General features: G+C 45.9%; 1 protein-coding gene across 1 annotated transcript in view; it reads right to left on the bottom strand.

The window, feature by feature from the left end:
• Positions 1-6,009: 6,009 nt before the first annotated feature.
• DAB1 (DAB adaptor protein 1) overlaps positions 6,010-22,648 on the bottom strand; it is a 402,931-nt gene continuing 386,292 nt past the window's right edge. Inside the window, exons 10-14 of the mRNA XM_033865974.2 lie at positions 20,931-20,993; positions 18,520-18,628; positions 10,364-10,912; positions 6,451-6,578; positions 6,010-6,093 (exon numbers count right to left, since the gene is read on the bottom strand). Of these exons, the coding sequence (XP_033721865.1) occupies positions 6,010-6,093; positions 6,451-6,578; positions 10,364-10,912; positions 18,520-18,628; positions 20,931-20,993 (933 nt within the window). The remainder of the gene's footprint in view (positions 6,094-6,450; positions 6,579-10,363; positions 10,913-18,519; positions 18,629-20,930; positions 20,994-22,648) is intronic.

Below are 22,648 nucleotides of genomic sequence, written 5' to 3'. Positions count from 1 at the left end.
GTGGGGAGAAGACGTGGCACGCTGAGAAAGGTGGTCTTGGACGTGAGGTCACGCGCCGTGCAATCTAGCTGCTGAGCAAGCCCATCTCTGCCCCTCCTGGGAGCCTGGGGGTAAGAGCCATGCCGAGCCAAGCTGGGGGTCAGACTGCAGCTAGGAGGTGAGCCAAAGCTTGAGGTCCTCAGCATTGCCCTGCCGAGGCAGCAACTTCAACCTCAGGGTCCTTAAGCCCGAACACTTGGGCCTAGCTCAGCAGGGTCTAACATCTCCTGGCCTGATAAAATGAAAAAGGTGATGGTAACCAGGGAGTGGAAATAAGGCTGTAAGAACTCAAAGTTCCACCTGAATCCATGAAAAAGGCATGGGGTTTAGAGCCACAAAGACCCCAGCAACTTCCTAACTACCTGTATGAACTGAAGAAGGCTTTTCACCTGGGCCTCAGTTTCTTCATCTGTACGATGGGGTTTGTAACATCAACATCATGGGACTGTAACACGTAATAAGTGAGCTCATATGACATAAGGAATTTTAACAAGGGACAGGAGTCTTCCTTTCCTTTTTATTCAGAGGAAAGGGAAACAATAAAGCTTTCAGCCTGAAACTCTGGCCTTCAGAGTAGGAAAGTCTTCAAAATACAGGATGGATTTAATGATGATGCCTTAGAGACTGAAGTTGCTGCTAAACGCACTCGCTTCCAGGGGTCTCGGGTGCTGAAACCCACTTGGTGAACACAGAGGTGCACACTCTGAGTTCCCAGGGGAACTGCACATGTCCTGATCAATTCTGCACTTCCCCAATAATAATGGGTACAATCATCTGCTTGGCAGATTTAGTTCACCTTTCTCGACCTTGTCAGGTAGCAGAGGAGGGCACTGAGGTTGCTGGTACCCGCTCTCTGCCATAAACAGGATGGCCTGTCCTGAGTAGCTTCCCGGTGGTCAGGAGTGGGTCCTGGCTCTCACCCAGATAGTCACCAGGACCCCTAATGAAGTCAACATACTTCAGGGACGTCTGGCCTTTCCTTCACTAGCTGGGAATAAGGACAGCCTGGGAGAAGGCTGCTGTTGGAAGATCTAGTTTGAGGACTGGGGATTGCATGCTCTAGCTGGGTGACCGTGGGCAAGTTAGAGGGTCCTAGAATGTAAGCGCTAGAAGGGCCTGTGGGAATTGCTTTACCGAAGAGAAGACCAGAGGTCAGAAATGAAGCCATCTGCCTCAGGTCACAAGCAATGAAGTCAGCGAGGCTGCTAAAACCTAGGTGTCCCGGTCTTGGTTGAGCGCTCTTACGTTATTTAATCTGGGTCTAGATTCAAATCCTAGCCCTATTACATGTGAATCGTGTGATTTCAACATGTCATAAACCTCTCTACCTTACCTGTCATATCTGTGAAATAGGAATGATAAAAATACTTAAGAGCATTCCCCTGAGGATTGAATTAGGTGATGTCTATAAAAGTGCTGTTAACATCCTAGTAATTTTTACATTTATTTTATTAGTCATAGTAAACGCAAGCCTACTTGCGTTAGCTTCTGCAGGGTGATTCTAGAAACAGTAAGCGTGATCTAACTCAGAGGTCATCATATGACAGCCCATTGGCCCATTTTAGTGGCTGCCAGTTTTTTTGGAAATAAAGTATTATTGGCACTCATCACACCCAGTCCTTTATGCGCTTTTGCTGCTTTCCTGCTGCAACAGTAGAGCAGATTAGTTGTGACAAAGGCCAGATGGCCCACAAAAACATAAAGAGTCCCAGAGAGTGTGCTGGCCTCGGGTCTAAATGATCAGTGGAGTCTAGGTGTGCTCACTGCTCTAGGGGCTGAACACCACGTTGGAATCTCCATTTCTAGTCTTTTGTTCTCCAGAGTCTCCTATGCAGCAGTCCACCGGCATTTCTGCTTGGAAGTTCGAGGGCACCTCGGGTGCACCTGGTCCCAAAGTAAACTGGCCTTTTTTCTGCTCAAGCCTGCAGCTCTGCATTCCTTAGCACATGCCTGGCGCCACCTAGATCCCCCACTCAGGCAGGAACCTGGGCGTCATCCTAGCACACGCCCTCTTCTTCCTCACCTCCCACTTCCCTGCAGCCTTAACCTCCTCCTGATTCCATCTTTTCATATCCCTGGGCATCACGCCCATCTCTCCAACCTGGCCGACACTGCTCTCAACCAGGCCTTCCCATCTCCTGCCTGGACTAGCTTGGCTCGGACCTGCCTCGGAGTGCTATGCCCATGAAAAGGAGAGAGTATTTTTCCATTTTGGTGGTTCCCTGCTTTGAGGCTCTTTGTTATGTGATTCTATTTAAAAACAGAATAGTGATAACAATGCCAAATACGTGTATTCTACTTCCAAAGCTTATGGAGCACTTTCATACTCATGGTATCTTCTGATTCTGGGAGAGCCTGAGGAGGGCGCCCTTGCTATGATTCGTCTTCATCCATAGGTGGTGACCGGGGGTTCCAGGGGCTAGCTAAAGTCCTGCCTAAGGTCACCTGCTTTGGAGCCATAATTCAGACCCAAGTCCCCTGACTCTGGGCATTTCTTTTCTTTTTTCCTTTTTTTTTAAATCTCTTACCAAAAGCATCTGAAGTCTGCTTTCTTTTCCCTTAAACACTGCAAATCCATCAGGTAACATTTTACATGTCTTGGGCTCCCACTATGAAGATTGGTCTTAAAAAATGCCAGTGACTTTTTATGGCAATGTCTGCTGTTACTAAGGGAGACAGACCAAACAATTCCCCATTGTTACAGACGCTACTTTGTCTTGACAGCTGGGAAAGTCTGATAGGCAGTTTATTTACTTAGCCATTTAACCAAATAAATGTTTTCCTTTTTCTTTCATCTCCTCAAAAGCTAACATTTCGCCCTTAAAATTGCTCCAGCAACATATCAGTGGAGTATAAATTACCTTCCATTCCCACGCCAGCCATTATAATATTATTTGGGTTCTTTTTTTTTTTTGCCCCTGTTGACCCAGTCTTTCAAAGACACGTGATTCTCCCAGCTGGGAGGGTAGGGGAAAAACATGAAATAATTGAAGATATTCCCCTTTATTGCTAAAACAGAAATGCTGTTTTGAGATTGGCCCCGAAGCTTCCTCCTGAGAGGATTGAGGCCATCCGTTTCCTCTTACTAGGGTGCAGTATGGTTTTAACTTATCAAAAGATGTCACCCCTCCCTATTCAGAATCGTGCGGGCATTTCTAATAAAAAGCAGCTGGAGATAATGGTTGCAAGGGTGATAAGAAGGCTGAGACTCTTGCTTTCCAACTGTATGGAGGCAGCGGGGAAAACAGAGCCATGGACGGAACTCCCCCGGCATGGTATCCTTTTTCCAAATGCCTGGAAAGGCCCTAAGAAATTGCAGTCAGTAAATTTCCAGTTGGGTGGACGGGTGAATGGGATGGAGACAGATCAAACGTGGCTTATACTGCTATTGAAGGAGGGGCCCAAAAGGCTCATTTGGACTTTCCTTATGGGTGTCTTAAGGGATGTGTCGGCAAGGCTGGCATCAGCCTCTTGGAACGCAATTCTTGATAGGCAATTGTGTAATTGCCAGACTAAGCCTTCAAAGGGAGAAAACTGTTTCACGGAAGATTACAGCCCAGCCTTCCTGTGGAGCTGGGAGCTACTTATTATGAGTTACATGTGAATCTAAGATAAGGCTGCTCATTTTTTGAGAAGTGAGAGGCAGCCTGTGAGGCCCGAACAGGGGTCCTTCTGATTATGGGACAGGGCGAGCCAGAAAACTAAGAAGTAGGGTTTTTCTTTTTCCCAAAGCTATTTTGAGGCATATTGAAAATTAATTACCTGCAAATAGAAAGTAAAGAGCAAAACCTCCCAGCCAGTGGCCTGGGTCCTTATGGTAGAATTTATTCAACACGAGGACATAAGGGCTAAACGTATAAAATCCAAGGGAGTGGCGAACCACATTTATTGAGCACATAGGATGATGATGGGGGTGGCGGTGATGGTGTTGGTGGTGGCGATGGCAACTAACAGCTCTCGGGTGCTTTCCCTGTGTCAGATGCTGTGCTAAGAGCCCCCCACACGTCACCTCCTATGATTAATGTCCAAACAATAAGCTTATGAGGAGAACACTCTTTTTACCCTCATTTTGCAAAATCAGATCGAGAATTATTATGACGTCTCACGAGGGTCACAGAGCTTATAAGCGCTAGCGCCAGATTCTGAACTCACTCTTGCTCCAGAACCAGATTTTTTTAAGCCGAGGACCGAGTACCTGTCTCCATATGCTATCTTAGTTAATGTAATGTACACATGAGGCCCTTTCAGCAGATAAGCAAACCAAGGCTCAACAGCAAGTATGGTTCTCGCCCAAGATTTCCTGCTCTTAAGTAGCTGAGCTAGAATTTGAGCTCAAGTTCCAAATTCTGAGCTCTTCCCACTAGACCATGCCACGTCCGTTCACAACTCAACCCTGGCCTGGGGTTCTAGACAGAACATCAAACACGGAACAGGCTGAAGCCTCACAAAAGAGCCTGTACGACTGTCTCAAGCAGAACAGGCTCGTAAAGATGAGGGTGTGAAACATCGACCTGCAGATGCTGCACGTCATCTTCAGTCTCTAGAAGAACTCAATTTTAGGATGATGTTGGCTGTTACGCTGATGAATGGCTCTTGTCACCTCCAGTTCATTCATCAGATTTTTCAAGGCAAGGGTGAGCATGTGAAATAAAACATATGTAAGGGGTAGAAAAACCTCTGGGGGAATCTTCCCAAGGGGTCCACCCATCATCTCCAACTTTTGTCTTTCCTGGAACATTGACTTTGCCTGTATCACAAGTTCCCCAAACAGCTACGCAAGACTGGATTTTTAGATGGGCATGTGCGTGGCATGATGTGTTCTCATGTGCTATCGTACTGAGGTGAAACATGGCAAGAAGTATGGTATGTGAGATTCTTTAATCATAAAATCTATTAGCAAAATGCACTTTCAAAACACTGCATGAGCTTTCAAGAACCATCAAAATAACTTACACACGAACTGCAACTGATTCCAAGGTAGCCTGAGAATCCACTTATGAACAGTGAAAACTATTTACCATTTTAATGGTTCTGACCATAATGTTCAGGTCTAAAAACAGAGCTCTGTCGGCAGGGCCTTGCAGTCCTACACGTTTATGGAAAGCTAGAGAAGTATATGAAAATTGAACACATTCGTCAAGGAGTGACCTTAGAAATCATGCCTGGGTAACAAGGGGTACTTCTGTCTCCTGGGAAAGTTCGCTTCATCAGCCCCTCTTTCTGTCCATAAAATCAGATGTATTAAAATTCAAGTGCCGAAACCCACTTCTAGTAAATGTAAGTACCCCTCTCTTGAAGCCGCTGCTGATGGAGTCTGAAGTGGTTTGGTGGCAAACCACAGGCTGTAACACAGGTGCAAACAGCAGAGCCTCAGAAGCGAACGTGACACGTCTCTGAGCTTTGAATTCCACTTTCACGTCAGAAAGGGTGCGGGGGCCCCTTTTGGCCAGACAAAATGGACTACGATGATCTCACATCTCTATCGACCTTATTTCAAGCACTGCTTGTTTTTGTTCCTTAGTCTGGCTTCTCAGTGTGTTTGGTTGGTGACCTTATTTTAGATCTGCCGAGTGTAGGCAAATGCAGTTGACACGCTGCTTAAAAGATCGAAGCATCCGGACCGTACTTCACTGAGAAAGAATCAGGGTGGGCAGAATGTGTCCATCTCAGAATGTTGATGATTTTAGACACCGAGTCCATGTTCAGTAGCATTGACCATGCCTCCTGCTAGCAACATATCACTAATAAAATACGACCAATTCCCCATTCCTCACCTCTACCCCTACCTCCCAATATATGTCAAAGGTCATGCATCCATGAGGATAAACAAGGTGGAAAACAGACACCAGGCAAGGCGAGATGATGTAAACATCAGGGATGTGACTTGAGGTAACAAACAAGCAAAAGGGAAAGCGGATGGCTTAAGGGTGGGAGATCAAAAGGACAGATACCTACCCAGACCTGTGCTATCTAGCTACCGGCCTGTGGACTTATATTATCACCACTGGGCTCACCAAAGGGATCACTGTTGGATGAGGCCTGTGACCCATCAGGCTAGAACACAAGAAGATAACACTTTTTTTTTTTCTTTTCAGTAATTGAAAATATAAGACAGCTGGGCATATTTTCATGCACACATACACTCTGTTATTTTAAAGGAGGCAGCACTTCCTTTAGAGGATGCCACTTCCGCAAATGTGAGAACTTGGAGTAACAACTTAATGAAAGGATAACGGTTTTCAGCTGCTCATTTGAACATAAAAGAAAATGCCTTTAGTCACCCCTTTAGAACTTAAGAGTCTGAGCCAGCATTCTTTTCTACATAGGTTTCCTCATGCATTGTCCATTTCAGATACAGAGGTTTTAAATTGAAGAAAAAAAAAAAACCGAAAGAACAAACCGGTCACTTACAGCTTCTTGCTCTTCACTTTTGCTGGGACTTTCAAAGCCCTCTTCAAAGATGTCATCGGTGGTCGGATCACTGGCGTGGGATGCAGATGATTTGGATGGAGAGCTCTGTCTAGGGGCTGGGGTTGGAGCTACATGGAGACCATGCAAAAAAAGAAAACATCCTAAGTGTCCGGCAGTAACCGTTTATACCCCACAGAAACCTCAGGGATATGATTATATTCAAGTCAAATCCCAGGACTCCTCCCTTCCTATCACAAGCCAAATCGGTTGAACGGTTTAATATCTCCTCTGTACCTATGAATCTTGTCCTCTCACAAATTTGATGGTCAGGAAGGAGCTGGTGGGAACTTGATAGTAATACAAATCCTTGGACCCCACCCTAGATACACCTACTGAATCAGAAATTCTGTGTTTCTGCAGACTCAAATTGAGACCTGCTGGACTACAGTCTTCTTTCTTAACTTCATGTAATTATTTCAATAAGAATAAATAGAGAAGAGGAGAGTGATGTGCATTTATTGAGTGCCTTCTATGTGTCGGAAGCCATCAGAAATTTTACAGGTGATATCGCTGACCCGCATAAAGCCTCTTCGAGGTGGGGTTCTTCCAATTTTACAGATAAGGAAGGTGAAGATTGCTAAACTGCTCAAGGCCACAGACTTGGCAAGTGGTAGAAGCAGGCTTTGTATCCTGGCACACAGTAGGTATTTGATAAACACGTGCTGAATAGAGTGTCTCAGTGATCTGGGAAAATGAATGTAGCCGACGGCAACTTCACAGCTGCCACTTTTCTCCTTGTTCCATAAGGATCTCCATTTTCTGTCCTAACCTTCCCACATTTTCCTTGTCTCCTTTATCCCAGAGGTTTATAATAAATACGCCATTAGAAACTACTTTCCTTTCAATAATTTCTTTGTTTTTCTTTTCAATAATGTCTAAATTGGCATTGAAAATACCCAGCACTGGCTCAGCCCCAAGGGAGGGGGGGAGGCGTGGCTTGATTCAGTAGCTGAATTTCAAAAGCCATTGACAAGGCCTCCCTGCCATTACATCCCAGAATTTACAAAATCTGGCTGCTTATCAGACAGTGAGTGATTATAAAACTTGGTGGGTTGCTTTTGCCTCGATGAATCTCTCTTTAGAATGATGATGCTATTTATTGCGGGCCAGCAAGCTACACACGGTGCTAGGCACTTTGCATTCCTTATGCTAATATAAACCCTGCAAGGTGCTACTGTACCTATTGTCTTTTTCTGATGAAGAAACTGCGGCTCAGAGAGGTGAAGTGCCTTTCTTAGAGTTAACACAGCTATGAAGCAGGAGCGCTGGGATTTAACACAAATCTGACAGTGTTCAGTCCACTGTGCTTTTCTGTTTCTATTTGAGGTGTACTTTTGGTTCCTCTCCACTCAAAACATTCGAAAGGTGATGCTGATGGATAAGAGGATATAAAGATAGGTTGCGGGCTTCCCTGGCGGCGCAGTGGTTGAGAGCCTGCCTGCCGATGTGGGGGACATGGGTTCGTGCCCCGGTCCGGGAGGATCCCACATGCCGCAGAGCGGCTGGGCCCGTGAGCCATGGCCGCTGAGCCTGCGCGTCCGGAGCTTGTGCTCCGCAACGGGAGAGGCCACAACAGTGAGAGGCCCGCGTACCGCAAAAAAAAAAAAAAAAAAAAAAACAGATAGGTTGCACTCATTTTCTTTAAAATAAAACATTGTTTCTTTTTTTTTTAATTTAAAACGAAGTCTGTTTTGTTTCATGAGATGCCTATAGAACAAACCAGTTAGAGAGAGTTTAAATGAGATAAGCTTTATGAAAACACCTTGATATGCGGTAGGTGCTTAATAATTATGAGGGTAATTGGATTCTGAACGGTGTTTGACATGGTTTCTTGCTTACTAAAGGCTGAGAACCCTGACAGAGCTGCCGATTCTGAGAGATATACTGCTCATACTTATTGGATGGAATCAGTGGGATGCAAAACTCGAAGTTTATTTATGCAAGTATCTGAACCTTTAGAAGGTTTTGTAGAATACCTCTAGACCCTAAAACTGTGGTTCTCAATCTAGGACAATTTTACTCCCAAGGGACATCTGGCACTATCTAGAATCATTTTTGGTCATCATGGTAGGGGAAGAGGATGTGTGCTACCGGGCGTCTAGTGGCCCTGGCTAGAGGCCAGGGACGCTGCTAAACATCCTACAGTCCACAGGACAGCCGCCCACAGCAAAAAATTATCTGGACCAAAATCTCCCGCTCCGACACACGACAGTAGCTGAGTAGCCTTTGTGTTGTACCTTCATCCTCTACAATCGTTCCAAAACACATCCCATGTGCCGGACACCACACAACCATCACGAGACGTGTAGCAGCACGAGGATGATTAAGACATATTCCCTGTCCTCAAAGAACTTAAACTTCCCTCTTTTATATATACAGCTGGCACACAAGCCCCTTGAAAGAGAGACATTTGTCTTCAAGAGATGCTTGCTTTTTCTGCATGGCTGTCATTTCTTTAGCATTTCATTTTTTATTCATGATTCTTCATCGAAACCCCGTGAGCTGGAGTGAATAGAGATGCCCCCACCATGTAGATCATATGGCCTGAGAGGAAGTAGGTTATTTATACCCATAGAAGAGGTTCATTTTCAGAACAGCATCCCAAACCTTGCTGAAGTGACACTATCTAATTGTGTTAACATTAGATTTTTTTTGACAATTCACGGGACTGGCTAAGCAGTAATCCGTACCATCTGTGACAGTAATGAAAACGCCAACCTCACTGTTCCATGAGCCTTTTCCTTCCCCTTATCAACTGTCAAGGCACAGGCTGGATCACCAGACACCTTCCCCGGGTGGTGTCAACCAGGCATTGGCGTGCCCAAGTACATCTGGATTCTGATTGGCTGCACAGGGCTGGTTTTCCAGATGCTGGCCATAGAAAAGTGAGCTGGGATAGAATCACTGAATATGCCAGAACCAGGACAAGGCACAGAGCTATTGAAGCTAGCTCACTTATTTCACCCAAGACACAGCTGAGGTTAAAGGAAGTCACACACTTGCCTGAAGACACAGTTTGGGGTGGAGAAGGCAAGATGAGAACCTCAGTCCAAGACTGCGCAAACCCGCTCAGTATGCCGTAACAATGATGATAAAAATACTTCCAACTCTGTGAGGCACGTAATGTTTTAGAACATGTACCACTGAATCCTTTTTATGACCCTTAGCCTAAGACAGATGAGGACATTGAGGCCCAGAGAAGTAAAATGACTTGCCCATCGACACAAAACTAGTAAGTAATCACGCCACTCTCTGGATTCCCAGCGCAGAGCGTTCTGACTACCTGAAGCTTTGAGCAAACTCTGGCTGCCACTCTACCAGCTGTAGGAGGCCTTATGGCTGCTCTACCTCTGGCCTGTGTTTTCTCCTGATCCTACTTTTCTAATTTTTTATACTTGTCCCTAACATTTTTTAAATGCACACACACCATTCATTTTTAGTTCAATAAGGCATACCCAAATCTATGTGTCAGAGCTGGGATATACATAAATGAATACATGGATGTGCAAGGGAACAAAAGCTTAAGGGCCAGAGTAACATGCTAGATAAATAACAGGCCTGTATCCGATTCCACCCTTTTGTCTATTTTCTTTGTCTTTGAATCTCACTTTCGTTATCTGTCTAACAGGTCTAACGAAACTTGCCACTCGCATTGTTAGGAGTATAGAAATAATAAACATAAAGCACGTGGAGAAGGTGCGTAGGATTGGCACCTAATCAGGGGAGGCTATTCGTAGCAGCAGTCATATACACAAAGAGGCCTGTGGAATGCAACCGAGGTGATTTCTCTGACGCCAGAAGCAAGGCATCAACTGATCCCTGGGGGTTTATGCCTTCAGAGAAGGGCACTCACGTGAGTTGGTCGATGGTGTAGTAGAAGTCACAGGAGTCAAATTCAACTGGGAGATGTCAAAGTCATCACAGTCGTCTGTATCCTGTGCCACCCCGACTTTGTTGAAGTAACTGGAGAAGGCCTCTGAGGTGCAGGTGAGGGAGGGCTGGTCAGGTTTGCGGGAGGGCACGGGTGGAGGCTGGGCCATCTGGAAATCCTTAAACATTTCTTTCCCCATTTTCTGCCTGGGCTTGTCGGTCTGTGGACTTGACCTGGCGGAGTCACCCGTGGCTGGGACGGTTGCAAGGGGGGTGAGGGGACCTTGGAACATGGCAGCTGGCAAAGGCATAACAGTTTGTGTGGGCATGAAGGCGGCTGGCGGAAACTGCCCGGCCACGGTGGGCCAGGGCTGCTGAGTGGCAGGGAAGAGACCCGGCTGGCCCCATGCGATGGGCTGAGCCCCTGGCATCACCTGAGCGACTGCTGGCTGAGCACCCATGGCGATCTGCTGTTGGACAAGGGGCTGCTGGCCCCAGAAGGATGGGAGGACGGCGCCCATTGCAACATAACCTGCAAGGGTTAAAAAGAAGAGTCAGGCGCCTTGGGTAAGAATTATTCAGGGAGTCAAGGGATGGGCAGAAAGGGACCAAGCAACTGTTGAGTGTCAGGCTGTGTACTAGGATGCAAAGGTAAGTAAGACAGAAGTCCCTGCTCTCCTGGAGTCTGTCTTCTAGAGCCCTGGTCAGGGAAAACTGCTCTGAGATGACTTGTAAGCAGAGACTTGAATACAGTTAGGGGGACACCAGGCAGAGATCTGGGGAGTGATGATAATATTACTATAGTTCTTAAAGTTCTTATAGTCTTATAATGCTTAGAGGTTTCTGACATCACACAACCTCAGAAGCCAGTGTGTCTCAGTGGAAAAGGCAGAGCGCTGGAAACCAGGCACATCTGGGTTTGAATCTTGCCTCCCCTTCTTGCTAGACTCAGGGCATTCCCAAATGCTTCAGCTCTCTAAGAGTCAAGCTCTTTGTTGTAAAGCCAGGTTATAACATCTTCCTTCTCAGCATCGAAGCGGTGTGCAAAATGATTAAGAATCAAAATGGTGGAGTTTTAGAGGCCAAGGTTAAAATTCAGACTGCCACTTCGTATCTATGGAATTTGGGGACAGCTGCAGAAGCTCTCTAAGCCTCTCCTTATCTGTAAAATGGGTAGAAAATACCTTCTGCGCCTCATTGGGTTAATTTAAAGATTAAAAAAAAGAGTAAGTTAGCATCTACTCAGGACCACCTCATACAGTGGCATAGGTTGGGCACTGCAAAACTCCAGGGGGTGTACTCACATATGTCACCGTAATTTTTTGCTATATTATTCCTTTCAGGTGAGATCTAGTCATTTTAAAAGGAGCACAAGTGATACTCTGTACCATAATAATAGAAACAATAATAATTTCCACCTATTAAATGCTTACAACATGCTAGGTACAGTATTAGGTGCTTCACATCTTTACAAAATCCCTGCAGGGTCGGTGTCGTCATCTCCATTTGAGAGATAAGGAGATTGGTGCTCAGAGAGGAAAAGTACCTCATTCAGGCTCACACAGCTGAGACAAGCTGGGATCAGGACCTGAACTGAGGTCATCTGTCCCCAGAGGCAGCATTCCTCCCACTGCCTCACCCAGATGGCCAAGACTGACTTCTGATCTTAGCACAGTCGGTAAAGCTGGTCTAGCCATGTAATGTTTTAGCTCACTGTGGGCCTGGAGGAGACTCCCATGTCCTTCCAGGGGTCCCCACCCTTTTCAGGGTGCAATCATGCCCAGGAGACAGATGACCAGTCCAGGCAGAGTAGACGGCCTCTCAAAATATGCATTTTTATGGCTATTGGAAGGAATTTGTAGGTACAGGAGGAGTGAGACCAGGAAAAGAAGAGGGTGGTTGCACGGTATCCTAGCAACTTCCAAATGGAAGACTGGCGAGTGCAGGGGCACTGGGCATGTCCTGGGTTGTGTCAGTGACTCCGGTGAGCCCAGAGAAATCCCGTGTGGGCTGCCTCACTCATGCTCTAGCCTCAGATCTGCCCTTCAATGGATTCATAAGGGATGGAGCCAACTTCAAAGCCAGTCCATTTCCTTCCAAGGTCAGAGGAGGCTCCAGTAGTGGGGTAGAGACAGACACACGGGCTTCCTACTGATCAATCTAATAGTGTTAAATACTTTTATGGAATGAGGCAGGAGTGGCAACAAAACAGACAATATCCTTATCAGATCACCTTGGTCCTAGTGCCCGGAAATGAGAGGGGTGAAGAGGCATTGGTGCTGACATTTAAACTTGCAACTTGCTTACATTGTCTGTCATAATAATGCAGTGACTTGAACCTACCAACAGACTAAGAATTTGGCAACACTGTTTTTCTTATTTTCTGATTGACTTTGACAGGGTTCAATGGTTCTCAGTGGGAGTGCTACTGCCTCCTAAGGCATGATTAGGAAATTTCTGGGGTGTGTTTTGGTTGTCATGATAATTTCGCGGCCAGACAGTACTGGCATTTAAGGGGCCAAGAGCACTGACACTAGACCTTCTATAATGTGGGAGATAACGTGCATGACAAAGAAATGTCAGCATTCTGTTTGCGATTATTTGAGTATAGACTAGATTTTTTTAATGACTATTTTATTTTCTTATTTATTTATTTTTCGGGGGGGTGGCGCAACCCTGTGGCTTGCAGGATTTTAGCTCCCCAACCGGGAACCCAGGCTACGGCACCAAAAGTGCCACCAGGGACTAGATTGGACTTTGAATCACATGGAAAATCAAAGTTTCTTTGCACAGTTTTAATGCACTACATTTTCCAGGAATGTAAGAACTGTGTAATTTGAGGGGAGACTATATTTCGTTTTGTCTGGAACATTGTCAGGAGTTGTTCACCAACTTGGAAAATCACGGTCCCTGATCATGGCGTTGGAGGAAGCGTGACACTCCTGTACTGGTTGGTCTGAACCTGTGGTGATTCTAGTCATAGGTACACACACCTGACCACTTAGTATGTTTTCTAGTGTAGTTTTACCTGGGTATTTCCTTACTGCTATATATTATCTTGTTATTATAAATTAGTTTCCTTTATTTCTTCCTTATATTACAGTTAGGACATTATATTGATTTCTGAAAAACCAAGTAGGTAGGTTATATTCTCTATGAGTTTCATTTCAAAATATTAAAGGAGACATCACAAATCCTTGTTATAAAAAAGGGGCACTGGGTCTGACAGGGTGAAGACCTGCCCATGGGTCTTGCCATCACACCAACCCTGATGCCCATTTTGGTAAATGGATGGAAGGCTTCAGCCTCCAGCCAGACTATTTTTTTGCTTGGCTCCCATCCCACCCTCCTTACTGCCACCAGACGACTGTTCTAAAATGCAGATACAGTTGACCCTTGAACGACGCGTGGGTTGGGGCGCTCACCTGCACGCAGTGGAAATTCTGCATATAACTCATAGTTGGCCCTCCGTCTACCTGGGTCTGCATCCACGGAATCAACCAACCGCAGACCACATATAGTACTACTGCAGTATTTCTTGGAAAGCATCCACGTGTAAGTGGACCGGTGCAGTTCAGGCCCGTGTTGTCCAAAGGTCAGCTGTACAGTGCTTCATGACCTTGAGTATGACGCCCGGAGGCCTTAGCTTGACTTTGGAGCTTTTGGGGTCAGTTCCTTTCCACTTCCTCACCCCCATTTTCCGTTTGCTCTCCCACTGGCACCCTTCCCTGCAGCAGTTGCAAACAACCCAACCTGTTCTCTCGTCTCTGTTGGTCCATCTGCCTGGAAAGCCATCCCTAATTCTTTTTCACATGGTTGCCCCTCCTTTGCTCTTTGAGATGTGGTTCGGCATCACCTCTGCCCTCTAGACTCAGCTGGTTCTCCTCTGGGAGTGCACAGTCCCCCATGTTCATCTCCATTGTGGCACTTGTCACACTGCGTCGGAAGTGCCCGGTGATTCTGTCTTCCCTCATGAGACTGGAAAGCTCCCGCTACGAGGAACCTTTTCTTTCTTTCTCCCTCCCCCCTCTGCGTCTAGCACAGTTTTGGGCACACATCCACTGCTCCATAAATGCTGGAGGCTGGAGAAAGGCTCTAGGTAGAGGTGAATGAGTCACAGTGGAATAAATGCCTTCACTGCGTTTTTCTAAGTCTCCAATTAAACTCCAGCATCCGTAAGTGCTATGATCTCTGATGAGTCAGTCTACTGCTGGTGGCAGGCTTTTTCCCCCCCTATCTTTTTTTTTTTTTTCCTTTTTTCCACAAGGAGCCAACAGATGGGCTGTGCACACTTTTCTGGAGAGAGCTATTAGCATGTCTCCCTGGCTTCATGCCATCTGCTTCAGAACAAAGTACAATATTCAAAAGAAAAAAAAAGGCAACAAGGGTAATTGGGTATCATGTTTGGGAACTTGCAGGTCTCACTTGCTCTTCCTGGGTGGGAGGGATCCCTGCATGGGGGCTTTCCCCAGACCTGTGAGCCAAGGCTCTCGGGCCACATGGCGCTGTGCCTCCCTGAAGGGACATCTCAGTGGCAGGGCTGCAGTAGCACTGAACATGGGAAACCACTGCGTGGCTGCCACTGCAGCCACTTAACAGCTTAGTGACTGTTTACTGGTTAACATTCAACAGTGGAGGGAGGAGGTGCCAAGGAGCATCTGTTTACGCCATGAAGTCCAGATGAATCATAAATCTCCGCGCTGTGCAGTGAAAGGAAACACCTGCAGTGTTGAAAATCGCAGTGTATAACCAGATGCTGGCATCTGGGGATATCCTCATTACTAAAAAAAAAGCAGACTAAAATGGAAGAAAATAGTGAAAACTAAAGGACTCCTCCAACATATATACAGAACTTATATGGTACCTCTTATCTACATTATGTCATTTGATTCATTTGTTCAAAAATGGCCCTCCTGGGTGCCAAGCACTGTTTGTCTTTGGAGATGCGTGAAGAACAAGACAGTAAAAAAAAAAAAATCCTTGCTCTAGTGGAGCTCACATTTTTTGTGAAGTCGATCCTTGCAAACAAGCCTCTGGGGTAGCTGTTATCAGTATCTCTTTAATCTGCATACAAGGAACCTACAGCTTCAGGAGGGGAAGGTTTGATGTGGCTACACGGCAAGGGTAGGTAGCAGAGCCAGGGTCCCCAGTGAGTAGGGCGGAGAACGTTTTCGAAGTGCTTACTTATGTAAACACTGCCAGGCACTGTTTTAAATGTTTTATACTACATGTATTAACTCGGGAACAGCTCTATGAGGTGGAATTATCATCCCCATTTTACAGATAAGTTCCCTGAGGCTCCAAAGCGATATAGCTGAGTGTCACACAGCTGGTTAGTGGCAGGGTCTGTACTCATACAGAGCACATTCTCCAAGCCCTTCAGGCCAGCTCTGCCGTGTGCAGTCAGGAATTCAAAGACCTAAACTTTATTTCATGCATTTTTTAAGAGAACATCCCAAGAAGGCAAAGGAAAAAAATATAGGTAAGGAGAAGACATATTTTCTTCTACTTTAGACGTCAGAGTAATAATAATAACAGCATTTTCCACATCGAGCATTTACAACGTGCCAGCATTTTTCAGAGGCACTTGACTTTATTTTCTCATTTAATTCTCATGATATTGTTGCAAGGTAAGTATTATTTTAAATTCAGTTATAAAAATGAAGAAACTCTGACTCTGACAGGTTAAGTAATTTGCCCAGGAGCCTAAAAGCTTATAAATAAACGGCTGAGCCAGGGTTCAAACCCAGCCTATTAATTGTGCTGCACACCCCAGGTCATTTCCCATCTCCCGGTCACTGGCTGGGCAATTAGGGACAGGAGCCGGAGATTCAAAAGCTGCAGTGATTTTTAAGGCCGGTTAAGGGAGGAAGACGGCAGACAGTTTAACACCAGCTGAAGCCCAGTTTTGTGTCTCAGCATAGCCGAAGTAGAGTAAGAGTGGCAAAAATACGCTAACTGAAATTAACTTTAGACTTACTTTCTAAAAATTAAAATCTTGGAGGTAAAAAAAAAAAATCTTGGAGGTAATCTATCTTTTTTTTTTTTTTTTTTTTTTAGCAGCTGAAGAAGCAGAATCTGAATGTGCAGAAGTGGTTTATCCACAGTTTGCAACACAGCTGGTCAACTACAAGACCGCAAAATCCAGGCCTTCAAAGCTCTGGCTGGGGGGAGGGCCCGGAGCAGTGCAGACAGGTTCTCAGGCATTTTAGTCAAATGTTAGGGCCGGGGGGCTTCCCTGGTGGCGCAGTGGTTGAGAGTCCGCCTGCCGATGCCGGGGACACGGGTTCGTACCCCGGTCCGGGAAGATCCCACGTGCCGCGGAGTGGCTGGGCCCGTGAGCCATGGCCGCTGAGCCTGCGCGTCCGGAGCCTGTGCTCCGCAACGGGAGAGCCCGCAACAGTGAGAGGTCCATGTAACGCAAAAAAAAAAAAAAAAAAAAAATGTTAGGGCCGGAATTGCATGCAGCCCCTCTGACTCACAGAGCAGGGGGTAGGGGAGGGGCCGGGCCATTTCTCCACCTGGAGTACTCTTGATCCAGATGCCCTCCTGGCTCACATCACACTCCTCCTGACCACAACCTCCATTCACACCTGCCCTGCTCCACACTTCCTTCTGTTCATACCACTGATCATTTTCAAGGATTAGGTTAAGCTACTTATTTTTACGTTGTTGTCCATCTCCCCAATAGAACGTAAGCTCTCTGTAGCCAGGGGTCTGTGTCTTTGGTATTCACTGACACACCCCAGACACCTAGAATAGGACCTGGCCCATAGTGAGTACTGAGTGGATACCTGTGGAATGAACATGCCTAAAAATGAGTAAGTTGGGTGCCATCAAAGAGTGGGGACAAAGCATGGTTATTCTGGATACAAGCCTGATGGCCCAGGAAGGTGGTACGTTTCTGGAAAACTGTTATTCTTATTTAAAACGACAGATTCAATAACACTATTCCCAAGGACATTTTAATATCCATTTTAGGTAGAGAAAACTAGTCATTGCCACTGTTCCATTTTAGGGGTGGGTAGCACAGATTTGATTGGAAAACTTAGCAATTAAAGACATTTCTAGTCTACCTATAGATTCTCAACTGTAAGTCAGACCCAGTGGCTATCAACCTCTGTTGCTTCTAGAAGTTCGTAATGATCCCTCAGCTCATACGACTTTGGAACAGAGTATGAATTTTTAATTTCACTTTGAATAACAGCAAGGTTTATATTTGGTGGCAAGAATTTGTTTCTAATGCTGTGTAATTAAAAGTAATTATTTATAGAAGAATGCAAGAAATTTGTATTCTGAAATATTCAAACTCTGTCATTTATATAAATGAAGTAGAAAAAGAAAGATAAAGCCACAGATTTCAAATATGTAGTTAAAGAAAAAAAGTCTTTAAGGATGTTTTTGCCTTAAAGACTTTACTTTTTGCCATGTATGCAAAAGGCAGAACTAATACCACCTTTGGCCATGTTCAGGTAGAGTGGGCCAGCTACACGGAGTGCCTGATGCCATGGAAACAAGATGCCTCAGACCCCACCAATTTGCACCTGCAACACTATTACTATATATATTTTTACCCTGTTGTAAAAGTATATATTATATATATATATTTTAAAGAATATTTGGAATATAGAACAAATGCTCTTTAAACCACTAAGAGCCCCATTACAATTCACTGTTAGCAGTTTGTTCTGTCTCCTAGGTGTTTCCCTTTGCGTGGGGAACCTCCCCTTCTTTAAGCCTCCACCCATAAGGCAGATCTCTTCTATCCATCAGCTCTCTAGAGGTCTGCAGAGCGCGGACTCACACCTCCCCCACCCTCCCTCCATCTGGCTGAGCTGGACAGTACAAATCAGGATTTGCACTGATTTGCGTGGTTGTGTGTGCACCAAGCTCCCCAAAGCTATACACCTGGAATCTTGACCTTTCAGGTGCAAGACATGAGTGATTTCCAGCCTGCAGCATCCCAGAGCTTTGTGAACATACCACCCCCCTGCCCACGGCAGTTTCTCAATGTCACCTGAAGAGTCACAAGGAGAGAATGGTGGTCCCACAGGTGTCTGGCATAATCTGGCAGTGGTTCAGTCAACGCTTTCTCTTTCTTGGTGGGTGGAGGCAGAAGGAAGGGGGAAGAGGACTTACCTGAGGGTACAGCAGCAGTGCCGAAAGGTACAGAACCAAACATGTCTGCACTCGCCGGAAGTGTCTGAGATGAAGACGGGATAAAGGCATCACCTGGAGTTGCAGGAGTCTGTCAGACAGAGAAGGACAGGGGTGCGTGAGGCCCCTGGGAGACCTGGCTCAGTGCTAATCAGGACGGGAAGCAGCAGGCACAGGAATTAAGTGGGGCAGTGCTACAGAAGCAAGCCCCGGTCCGGGCCACTTACTGTGGCAGGCAGACCATGAGCAGGTTATAAAGACTATAAAATGGGAAAAACAATACCCATCTCTAGAGCTGCAGAGAAGCTTAAATGAGATCATGCATTTCAAACACTTAGTACCTACCACACAGAGGCACATAGTAGGTGCTCAGCAAATGCTGGCCAGTATCACGACTATTTAGTTTGAGCCCCTACCCTTTGAGGGTGTTTTCGGGCCCTCAAATTATCCCATAATATCTTTCACCCTTCAGAAATGGTCAATTCAAAGTGACATACGCTCACTCAGGACCTACTGCGTGCCCGGCTCAAGGCTGTCACTTAATACGTGGCAAATAAACAGATGTTGACTAAATAAACAAATAAAGATTAGCAAGTAGAATAGAGACCCTTGGGTCCTGGTGCCTCCCAGAATCCTGCCTGAACCTTCATTTGCAAAAAGAAGCAAATGTTCTCAAGAAGATGATAAAAAAAAAAATGATGCTTGAGCAGGTACAAACTCTAAAGCCAGGTACAAACTCTGGCCCATGCTGGAACTCCAGAAAGGCCTGCCGCATGAACTACTGGGTAAGGTGAGGCTACTGAGATAAAAACATGGGCACTAGTTTTTTCAAAGGTCCACACCCATGTATAGAAGCCTTTTGCCTACAGAGTATGCCTATTCGATGCAATAATATGCTTATTTTTTTCCCCTTGGAATAGACTGGAGCAAGCAATTAATCCTGAAACCATGGCAATTAGACGAGGCCATTTTTAGACTAGCAGCTTGCAGGAGGCATGGCTTTGTTCTGAGGATTATTAAATACCCATTTGGACAGCACTTGGGTTTAGGGCCAGAAACATAGCCATGAGCTGCTGCGTTAAGCCCTTTAAAACACAATCAATGTCATTCTCTTTTTTCTGGTGTGACCTTGGGTGAGTCCCATGCCCTCTCTGGAACTCAGTTTGCTCATCTGTAAAATGAAGAGGCTAAGGTTAGATGATCTCTCCAGACCTTTCGAGCTCCATGGCCCCATGGTTCAGACATGCAGCTGTTCCCCCTGGGATGGAGGAGAGACTCTCTAGACGGTCCAGCTTCCCTGGAGACAGGAGCCGCTGTCCCCTCCTTCACAGCTGCTCTGGGCACCAGGCGTTCGGAGCAGAGCAGCTGTGCCTAGATTCCCTGGCGGCAGCTATGGGCAGCAGGCTCTCATGCCATCTGTCCTCAGTGGTGAGGCTACAGCCATTTCTCCGTGAGGTGCAGCTAGCCAATGACCCATGGCACCATCCCTGGGTTTGTGCAACTGCGCGGCGCCTGCAGGAGCCGCCCCCTCCCAGCAGCTTCAGCTGGTGCAGCTGTGCCTGCCTGCTCTCCGCCCACCTCCGGGGAGTGGGCAGGGGAGGAGCTGGCAGGGCCAGTTTGGCATTTTTCTCTGCAGTGGCTGCAGGGTTGCCTCTGAATGCCTCCAGTTCTCAAAGCACTTGGATTCTATTTTGCTTCGGTTTTCATTCTTTTTTTTTTCTTTCCTTTTCCTTTTCAAGTGAGGGCTCCCTGCAATCTCTACCCCAGTGCAAGCAATAACTGAGATACTGTGGCTGAAACTAGAACTGGGGATCCAAAGCTTCATGAGCTCAGCGAAGCCAGCAGGCAGGTGGGAAGGGAGGAGGAAATGAAAAGAAGATGGAGAGGGGAAGAAAAGAAGGAAACGAGAGAGGAGAGGGCAGAAAGGGCCAGGGAGAGAAGATGCTTCCTTTACTGGGCTGACCACCTGGCTTCCTTTACTGTGTGGGATCTGGGTAGGAGATGACAAATGCCTCATCGGGTCTGCTGTCCTGTGGAGTTTCTTGCCCATATTCCCAGCTAGACCATGTGTTCCTTGCAGGCAGGGATCACATCCCGTTCCTGTCTCTCTCCACTGCCCAGCATAACAGCAAGAACCCCAGTGATAGCCTGTAATTGCTGATGCATGGTCTCATTTATTTCTCAAAACAGAGCATGTATCATAATCCCTTTTTAAAAAAAAATAGCAGAGGAAATTGAGGTTTAGAGTAAATTTGCCCAAATCACGCAGCTTGAAAGAGTCCAAGTTGAAATCCACCAGTAGCCTCTTTTACCCAAAGACCATATTTTTGTCACCATGCGACTGAAGAAGGAAAAGAAAGAGATGCAGGGCTCTGAGGGAAGTGCATACTTACGGGGGGAGAGGTTATATCAGGAGGGGTGGACATGTCCCCAAAAAGTTCTAACTGGGTCACAGCCTGAAAAGAAAAAAAGATAATGGTGTAATCACAAAGAGAACGGATGCTGTGGGCATTGCTTTAAAAAAATTTGATTTGAGGACACACGTTTCTTTTTCATCATGACTATATAAACAATAAACCCAGTTGGTCATTATGATACCTCTTGATCCCAAAGACAACATCTCGGGTGTAGCCAGAATCAATTGTTGCTTCAATGTGTCCGGCTGTTTATCTGGGCTTAGTCAAGCAGATCTGGGTTTAGCCACCTTGCATAGGCAATAATAATGCCACTTTTACATATGTACCATCCAATGCCAACACTGTTTCTATTCTCCAGGAGACAAAGGCAAGACACAGTCTCACCATGTGCTTTCTTTTCATGAGTGTATCCACATGTACAAAATGCCTTTCATGTATCAAGTACAGCAAGTCACCACTTCATGGCCACTTCTCAGTAAATACTCCTAATAATACTGACCCTGAGAGGTATGAATCCTCATCCCCATTTTTACAAATGAATAAATTGAGTCTCATAGAGGTCACCTCAAGGTCACCCGGGCCATGACTTGAATTTTCTGCATATAGAGCAGGCAGTCAAATGACAGTCCCCAAAAGAATCCATCTTTAAGATAAAAAATGTAGTCAGAGGAGAAGAAAACATATCATTTAATACCAGGAAAGGCATCAAAAACAGCCCAGTATATATACACTATTAATCATTCCGAGGAGCTCCATCACTGTAGACACTGTATCAACTATATTCCCATCCGTCATACGACAGTGTCTGAGCAAGGCCAGCCAGAGCAGTGGGAGAAGCCCTTTAAGACACACTTAGAAATTAATCTGCATACACTTCCAGCTTCAGAGTCTGCAGGGAGTCTGTGGTCGGCAATCAAACGGCCTGACTTAAAGTACATAATCATGTGTTTTGTGCAAATCTGCCCACTGCAAAAAAAATACTTTCTGCTCGTCTTTGGATTTTAAGTGATAGTTTCTAATTGGGGGAACCGAAAAACACCACCCAACTGAAAGGACAGGGAGAGTCTGCCTGTCTGCCAGGTAGGACCCCTGACTTCGAAATCTGTTCTAACCAGGCAAGGCAGGAGCTCCACGATTCACACAAAGAAAGGACCATTCTCTGTTACTGACAAATGTGTGAGCTCTGGGCCCAGGAAAAGTCCCATCCCCAGGGAGGTATCTGAGCTCTCCCACTGCCAACCTCTGCAACTCCTCATGGCCACTGTTCACTCATCTGGACATTGGAGATAATGTCCAGATAATACCTCCTTTGCAGATTTACTGACAATATTACTAGCAGGATTTTGAAGTTGGGGCAAGCCTGGTGAAAAAGGCACAAAAGATTCTTTTCGCTGAAAGTCAAGCAGCTTAGCCTGGTTAACTCACTTTCAGCTCTTCCCCTTAAGCTTTCAGATTGAATGAATGGTGCGTGGCACACAATAGGGCCCTATACATATTCGCTTCCCTCCCAGCTACATAATATGTTTTCTTTTCATACACGTTGGACTGTGAGGTGTTAGGCACTGTGCTGGGTGCTCGGAACGTAATAATGAGAAATGACAAGTCCCAGCCTGCAGGGAGCTTACAGTCTGGTGGGGACGATCCATAGATATAGATTGTAAAACTTGCTTGTTTTCGGGAAGGCTTCTTCAGCA

Source organism: Tursiops truncatus, chromosome 1, assembly GCF_011762595.2.
Source record: "Tursiops truncatus isolate mTurTru1 chromosome 1, mTurTru1.mat.Y, whole genome shotgun sequence".
Classification (NCBI taxonomy): domain Eukaryota; kingdom Metazoa; phylum Chordata; class Mammalia; order Artiodactyla; family Delphinidae; genus Tursiops; species Tursiops truncatus.
Note: the sequence above shows the minus strand (reverse complement) of the source record. Positions and strands in the feature narration are given on the sequence as shown.